Genomic DNA, 8,814 nt, shown 5'->3' with positions numbered 1-8,814 from the left:
AAATAAAAAAAACAAAAAAAAATAAAAAAAAAAAAAAAAAAAAAAAAAAAAAAAAAAAAAAAAAAAAATAAAAAAAAAAAAAAAAAAAAAAAAAAAAAAAAAGAGAAAATAAAAATATAATAATCTAATACAAAACATATACATATATATATATATATATATATATATATATATATATATATATATATATTTATCTATTTATATAGCTTAACAACAAAAATATATATTTCTAAAGAATATATGAAAGCATAAAAAAATGAATTTATATATAAACAACGATACATATTAAATATTTATAAATACATATATATTTATATATATATATCGAAATGTGTGAAATATGGATATTTAATAATTGAAAAGAATATGACTTTTAAAATATTTTATTCAGTGTGATATAAATAATAATAAAATAAAAATTATATATAATTATAAATATACAATAATATTTATAATTAAAAAATAATTTTATGTACACATAAATCATTTGAACATTTTTAAATAAGATATAAAAACATATGTATATATTCACATATATATATATATATATATATAATACTTGTATATTTCCTTTGATTTTTCTTTCTTTTTCTTTTTAAGTTAGACAGAAAAAATTAAAATGATAACAATCGTTGTAAACTAAAATATAATATGTGTATATCTTTATCAAAATATAAACAGAAAGGTAAAGGTTTTTATTATCCTTCCATCAACAACATTTTTTTTTGGTTTCTTCGGTATTATTTATCTGAATAAGTTTAAAAGGTATATATAAAAATATAAAAATATATATTATATATATATATTATATATATATATATATATATATATATATATATATATATATATATATATATGTGCATATCTATTTTTTATTTATTTCATATGAACCTGAATAGCTGGGCATTTTTCTTGTTCCTTCTTATGAAGAGGTAATTTTTTAGCTATATATATATGTAAAAAAAAAAAAAAATTTAATATATTAAAAAAATCATTAAAGAAAGGAAAAAAAATTTATATAATTCTTTTCATTTTAACCTATTCTTAAGAACAATTCGTTAACATTTTGTCCAGTTTTTGCTGATGTTTCAATGAACAAAATATTATTACTATTTGCAAAAGATTCGGCTAGCTAAAAAAATTAGTAAAAAAAAAAAAAAAAAAAAAGGAAAATAAAAACAAAAATAAAAATAAAAATAAAAATATTTTGCATGAACTGTTCATATATTTGTATATAATTCATGCATTCTATATTTCAAAATGTGTAAAATTTATATATGAAATATTCAGGAATATTGGTATATATATGAAGGTATTATATATATATATATATATATATATATATATATATATATATATATATATATATATTTATTTATTTATTTATTTATATATTATTTTATTTTTTTTGTATTACTTCTCGGTCTACAGCTCTGTGTTCTTCCAAGTCATTTTTATTACCTGCTAGAGCTGTAATAATAATTAGATACAAATAAAAAATAAAAAAATAAAATAAAATAATTCATTACATATAAGCAATTTCAGTTTGACATACAAAAATATATATAATATATCGATAATTTTTTTTTTTTTTTTTTTTATTAACCTATAATTATATCATTTGAGTGTACTGATTTTAATTCATGAATCCATCCTTTAGCTCCTTCAAAGGATTTTTTATTTGTTATATCATAAACTATAACGGCTGCCGATGCACCTCTAAAATGGTTGAAATATTAAAAAATTAATTACATTTTATTAACATGAATGTTAAAAAATATAATATATATATATATATATATATATATATATATATATATATATATTTATTTATTTATTTATTTATTTATTTACGTCGTTAACAATAATATATAAATACATAAAAAATATATTATGTACCTGTAATACATCGGAGCTAAACTTCTATAACGTTCTTGTCTATAGTAAAAATATTGAAGACAATTAAAATTGTGTTATAATAATTTTGTAGAAAATGAAAATATGGATTAACAACCAACTTATTATTTTTATATACATTTATTTATTTATTATTATATATATATATATTTTTTTTATAGTACCCTGCTGTGTCCCATATTTCAAATTTAATCGTGCATTCACCAATATCAATTAACTGGGTCATAAAAGCAGCTTCGAAATAAAAAAAAATATATATACATATACATATATATATGAACAATTTAATAATGGGCACATCTTCATACTTATATCTAATATATTTCTTATATACATAATTTAAAAAAGAATAACGAATAAAATTATTTATCTTCATATGCATATAAAATATAAATATAAATTATGGACATAAATAAAATTTTTTTTTTTACCACCAATCGTTGATTCTTGATATTCATAAAATTCATTTTTAGCAAATCTTACAACGATACAAGATTTCCCAACAGATGTATCTCCTATAAATAAATATATATGTAATAAAATAAATAATATTTTGAATATATATATATATATATATATATAAAGAATTATTATTCGATATTATCACGAAATATATAATTATATATATATATTATATATATATAATATATTAATAAAATAAAAAAAAACTTGCATTTATATATGGATGATAAAAATAAACGATTTATGATTATTCATTCTAATAACCTAATAAAACTAGTTTAGAATTAAAAACTTTTGTAGAATTATAACTTTGGTTGGTTTCATATTTTTCATTATTATTTAAATTTGATAAATAATAAGCCATTTTATTTGTGTTCGTATAAATATTATGTAAAAAATTAATTAAAAAATATAAACATGGAAAAATTATGAATATATATATATAATATATATATATATATTTTTTTTTATTTATATAATATAATAAAATTAAGGAATATATGTAAAAGGATGAAAAAAAAAGAAAAAAAATTTATATATGACAATATTAATATTTATATGTATTATTAGTATATTTTTATATACTAAAATTATATTATATTGTTATTATATTTATGTAAATGTATATGTATACTTTATGAGATCTTATCTTGGAAACTAAAACAAAAAAAAAAAAAAAAAAAAAAAAGAAGGAAAAAAAAAAGGAATTAATTATCATATAATTTGAAACTTTATATACATATAATTATATTAATTTTTATTACACACTCTCAATTTTTATTTTTTTGCAAAATATGTGTTAATATTGTATATTTTTTTCTTTTAAAGGACAACAGATTGATTATATGATAAAAATGTATTTTGATTAATTTTTTTTACCAAATAAAATGAATATGTTATGTATATGTGTATATTATATTATAAAAAATAAAAGGAAATAAAAAAAAAATATATATATTATAATATATTTGTTAAAGGATGAATTTTTTTTTTGGTTTATTTCATTTTATTTTTATATTAAAAGAAGAATATACATGTTACCATAATGTATTATTACAAAAAAAAAAAAATAAAATAAAATATAAAGGATAAACCAAAATAAAATAAAATAAAATATAAAGGATAAACCAAAATAAAATAAAATAAAAAATGTTAACCAAAATAAAACAAAAAATGTTAATCAAAATAAAATTGCATTTTAAAATAAAGAAGAATTCAAAATTATATATATATATATATAATAAATTATATTCATAATAAAAACTTTTATGGTAAAAAAAAAAAAAATATACATATATGTATGTATATAAAGGATGGTTCTTTTTATATAATTATTTTTTCACACATATGTATGTATATATATATATATTTAAACTATTAAAAGGGTAATTGAACTTATTTTGTGTTAAGGTAAATATTTTTTACACACATAAAAAATATATATATATATATATATATATATATATATGTAGTTATAGTTGTAAACTTTGCGTTTTTGAATTAATGCTAGATGTATTTTAATTTTTTATTTTATTTTATATGTTATAAGAAAATGAACAAGTTTGTATTAAAATATATATATATATATATGTATATAATTTTTAAATAATATTAACTGACGTATTCCATGTAAACATATATATATATATATATATTTAATATGTAGATACAAATTTAACAAAAAAAAAAAAATTTCACAATATATGTTTAGGAAATAATTTTTCATATGATAAACAACAGACGACGAATTATAAAAAAACAAATGTGATTAGAATGTATTCTATATATATATATATATATATATATGTATAAATAACTTGTATGATATAATATTTTTCCTTTTAGATGAATTATTTTCTTCCCTTTTTGTATGAAATTTTTTTCCTTTGTTTTACGACTTGACTCTTTGCTTGTTGTATTTTTAATTTTTCCTTTAACTTTTTGTGATAAGATAATTGTGATTTGATTTTTTTTTGGTCTAGTATATTTTTTTTAATTGTGTGTAACATTTGGTACCATTTTGCAGCAAGTTTTGGATTTGGTAGAGCATTAAAATTGATTTGATCTGTTTTTGTTTTTTTGTTATTAATATTATTTGTTTGTTGTTTGTTGTTTAAATTGGAATGATTTTGTAATTTTTTGAATAATTTAGGTTTTGATTTGAAAGGTAAATCTTTTAATAATTTTGATTTGATTTGAATTTTGGTATGATAGAAATGTCTGAATGGCATAGATCTATAATTATTATTATGATTAACATAAATATTATATAAATATCTGAGTTCATTTATGGATTTAATTTTATTTTCAATATCGAAATAATAAAATTTCTTTATTTTAACATTTACATATAATTTTAGTATAACAATATCACTCATTCTGATTTTATCTGCAAAAGTACATCTGAAATCACCATTATTATTTATTTTATTTTTAATTAATCCTTTAATACCACTAGGAGTTACAACAGGACAATTAAGAAATTTACATACTTCTAAATCAGAGTTAAACATATTTTTAACAAAAGCTGTATTTTTAAATATTTTATATGGTTCCCCTATTAATTTTAATTTCTTCATAATATTTAAATTATTATTTGTTTCTATTATTAAACCATTTATACATATACGATAAAAAGGAACCTTCTTATAATTATATAAAGCTAAAATACCACTATTCACACTAGCCAATGGACCATAAAAAGTACAATTGCAATGCATATGTTCAGTAGTATATTTTAAATATCTTAATCTTACATTATTTCTTTCGCTTATTGAATATATAGGGATACTTTGATATCTTCTCCATCCTACTGAAAATATTAATGGGTCATTAGATCTTAATAATTTTGGAAACCATCTATGCTTTTTTATTCTACAATGTATTAATGAATCTTTTTCTTCATATGTTTGTATACCACCACATATTATTAAATTATTTTTTAATATTGCTAGCTTTTTTTTTTCTATATTTAGTTCAATACGTACATATTCTCCTATATTTACTGATGAACCATAACCACTATTTAAAACACCGATTTTTTCAGTTTCTCGATATTTTTCTTTTTCAATCAATTTCTCTTCTTTTACCTTTTTTAAGTTTTCTTTTATATCCGTTTCGTTACCTATGTTACCTTTATCCTTATCTTTCAAGTAATTATCACCATCACTATTCATATTGTTATCATCACTATTAATATTGTTATCATCACTATTACTATTATTATCATCACTATGGTTGTTATTATCATCACTATGGTTGTTATTATCACCACTATTACTATTATTATCATCAATATTGTTATTATCATCTCCTTCGCTATTTATTCCCATATCTCCTCTCTTGCGATTCTTAAAAAACATCCTATACACCTTATCGTAACGTGAAAAGAAATTATCCACTATATTGCTATCTACTATATCATATACAGATATAGACAAATTATTAAAAATAAAAATGTCTTCCTCATCACTCCTAAAAGTATCTAACTTATCATAATAATAATTATCCTCGTTCATAAAACTATAACATACTCTTTTCTTATCTTCAACGATATCTGTGCTTAACATATTTTTTATAAAATAAAAGTGTTCTTCATATTCTTGCAAATGGGATGACTCATCTAATTTTCTTTCTTCTCGCTTTATTACATTTATAACATCCCCTCTAAAATATAGTAAATTGTTTTTTCGATTAATGTAACTAAAATCGTATATAAAGGTGTCCAGACTAATTTTGTTATCAAAGGATAAAATGTCTGCTATGTCGTGTGCTTCCATTCGACTCACCTTGGATTTGTTAGGATCCAAAGTATTTTTATGTTTTAATTCTTTATTATTATTATTATTATTATTATCATCATCATTTTCATCATCATCATCATTTTCATCACCATCATCATTATTTTCATCACCATCATTTTCATCATCATCATCATTTTCATTTTCATCATCATCGTCATTTTCATCATCATCGTCATTTTCATCATTTTCATCATCATCATCATTTTCATTTTCATCATCATTTTCATCATCATCGTCATTTTCATCATTTTCATCATCATAGTCATCTTCGTCTTCCCCCCCATCAATAAGCTTATCATAGGTATCTTTTAATTTCTCCTCGTTTTCTTGACCATTATATATATTTACATCATTATTCCCCCCGTCATCAGACATATCAGCGTTTAATCCATACTTTCTGTAAAACTCTCTAAAGGAAGCATCATTTTCCTCTTTATCATCATCAGAAGAAATGGTTACATTATTTGCACAATAATATTCTTCGTCATTGTTTTTTTTTTCATAAAGAATTGATTCCAATTTATTATATTCTTCTGCCTTTTCATTAACATAACTATCTTGCTGTTTTTTCTTTTTCTGTTTTTCACTGATGTAAACATTCGATGGGGCTTTCCTCCTTATATTGGATGGGCCATTATTGTCATTCGTTTCATTAAAAAGAATCAAATTGTCTTTTTGTTGTTTTGAAAAAACACCATTCGATTTTTGTAATTCTCTTATCATTTTTATGCTATCTGTTATGTATTTTTCATTGTCATTACTTTGTTTATTATGATGGGAGGATTTATCAGTATTCTGATTATCATCATCGTCATCGTTATCATCATCATCATAGTCATCGTTATCATCATCATCATCATCATCATCAACGTCATCATCATCACCTACATCAACGTTATCATCACCTACATCAACGTTATCATCACCTACATCAACGTTATCATCACCTACATCATCATCGTTATCATCTACATCACTACCTACTTCACCATCCTTCAATGTATTACCATTCTTTTCGCTGCTGCGATCCCCTGGAATTGTTTCCTCTCTTTGGTCAGCCAACAAAAATTCGTCTCTGGTAAAATTAACTTTATTCTTTGGTATATGAATATACATGTTATCAAAATCAAATGTTAGATTTCCCACATCTGACATAGGAGCATAAATATTTGGGTTCTTTTTTTGTTCATCTAATTTAAAAGGTTCCTGTAAGATTTGTATGTTATCAATTTCAACATCCCCAATATTAGGAATGTGTACTTTTTGATTTTTATAAATTTTACTTCCATAAACATATCCTTCAATAGATATTTTAATTTTTTCATCACAATTTGTTAAAAAGTTGGTGAGTTTTTTTTCATTTTCTTCATCATTATCATAAGATGTGTGATTCACATAATTTTCATTGTGAACATGTTCACTTTGAAGGTTTTTTTTTTGAGATGTAATTTGATTATTAATTAAAAGATCGTCTACATCTAATTTCAACCCTAATATATATCCATGTTGTTCTCTCCACGAAATTATGGGTTTTTTGATTACCGATAAAAATTTACATAAATTTCTTATTTCTGTTTTATTATATCTATTATTTTGTATACCGCTTAGAAAAAATAGTTTGGATCCTTCGACTAATTCTTCTGAGTACCTTTTATTTAGTTTTTTTTTTCTTTTTCGTATGCTTTTACTATCTTTAAATTTATCTAAATGAGTGACAACACCTAAAACTTTAGGAAGTCCATGAGTATATAAAATATTTAAAAATTCCAGAGTTTCTAATTCTATACCATAACTTCCATCAATAACAAGTATACATATATCAGCAATTTTTGCAACATCTATCATATGTAATATATCATCATTAACTTCGATAAATGTATATCTTTTTAAATTCTTTGTAAAAATAGATATAGGTCCTTTAATATCATTTATTGTTATTCCTACATAATATTTTATTAAACTTTTTAATAAAGTACTTTTACCAACACCTTTAGCACCTTGAATTACTACAATTAAAGGACTACTTTTATTACCTTCTTTATAAACTTTTTGTACTCTTAACTTTTTTTCTTCTAATTCAAATAAATGTTGTTTTCTTCTATGAGCACTTTTTATACCTCCACTAAATGCAAAAGCTTTATGATATTTTTTATTGTTTCCATTCTTGTTGATCTTTTTTTTTTTGCTCTTCTTACCTACTTTCTTTTTCTTGTGATGTTTCTTTTTATCATCCATTATAATTGCCTCGCATCATACAAAAAAATTAAAATAAAATAAAATAAAATAAAATATATATAAATAAATAAATATATATATATATATATATATATATATATATTTAATTATTTATTTATTTATCTTTTATAAATAAAATATTTAACTTTTATCAAATCATTCAATATGGAATCTTTTATATTATGTTCCAAAAAAAAAAAAAAAAAAAAAAAAATTAATATATATATATATATATATATATATATATATATATATATATATATATTAATATTTAAAAAATTCAGAAAAAAATATACTAAAAGATTGATAACGTATAATCATATTGTCGTTTACGTCACAATATTTTTATATATATGTTATAGAAATTATAATATTTTTTTTATATAATATAAAAGTA

General features: G+C 19.9%; 2 protein-coding genes across 2 annotated transcripts; both read right to left on the bottom strand.

The window, feature by feature from the left end:
• Window positions 1-709: 709 nt before the first annotated feature.
• PRSY57_0104700 (ras-related protein Rab-5C, putative) lies at window positions 710-2,743 on the bottom strand (the record flags this gene model as incomplete). Its single annotated transcript, XM_012905366.2, has 9 exons — window positions 710-748; window positions 892-944; window positions 1,039-1,132; window positions 1,418-1,470; window positions 1,607-1,719; window positions 1,900-1,938; window positions 2,082-2,151; window positions 2,349-2,432; window positions 2,644-2,743. The coding sequence occupies 9 exons, from the start codon at window positions 2,741-2,743 to the stop codon at window positions 710-712; spliced, it is 645 nt and encodes a 214-aa protein (XP_012760820.1).
• Window positions 2,744-4,229: 1,486 nt separating this feature from the next.
• PRSY57_0104600 (small ribosomal subunit assembling AARP2 protein) lies at window positions 4,230-8,417 on the bottom strand (the record flags this gene model as incomplete). Its single annotated transcript, XM_012905365.2, has 1 exon — window positions 4,230-8,417. The coding sequence occupies one exon, from the start codon at window positions 8,415-8,417 to the stop codon at window positions 4,230-4,232; it is 4,188 nt and encodes a 1,395-aa protein (XP_012760819.2).
• Window positions 8,418-8,814: the final 397 nt, after the last annotated feature.

The sequence above is a fragment of the Plasmodium reichenowi genome, chromosome 1 (genome assembly GCF_001601855.1).
Source record: "Plasmodium reichenowi strain SY57 chromosome 1, whole genome shotgun sequence".
NCBI classification, from domain to species: Eukaryota; Apicomplexa; class Aconoidasida; order Haemosporida; family Plasmodiidae; genus Plasmodium; species Plasmodium reichenowi.
This window is presented reverse-complemented; position numbering and strand designations above follow the sequence as displayed.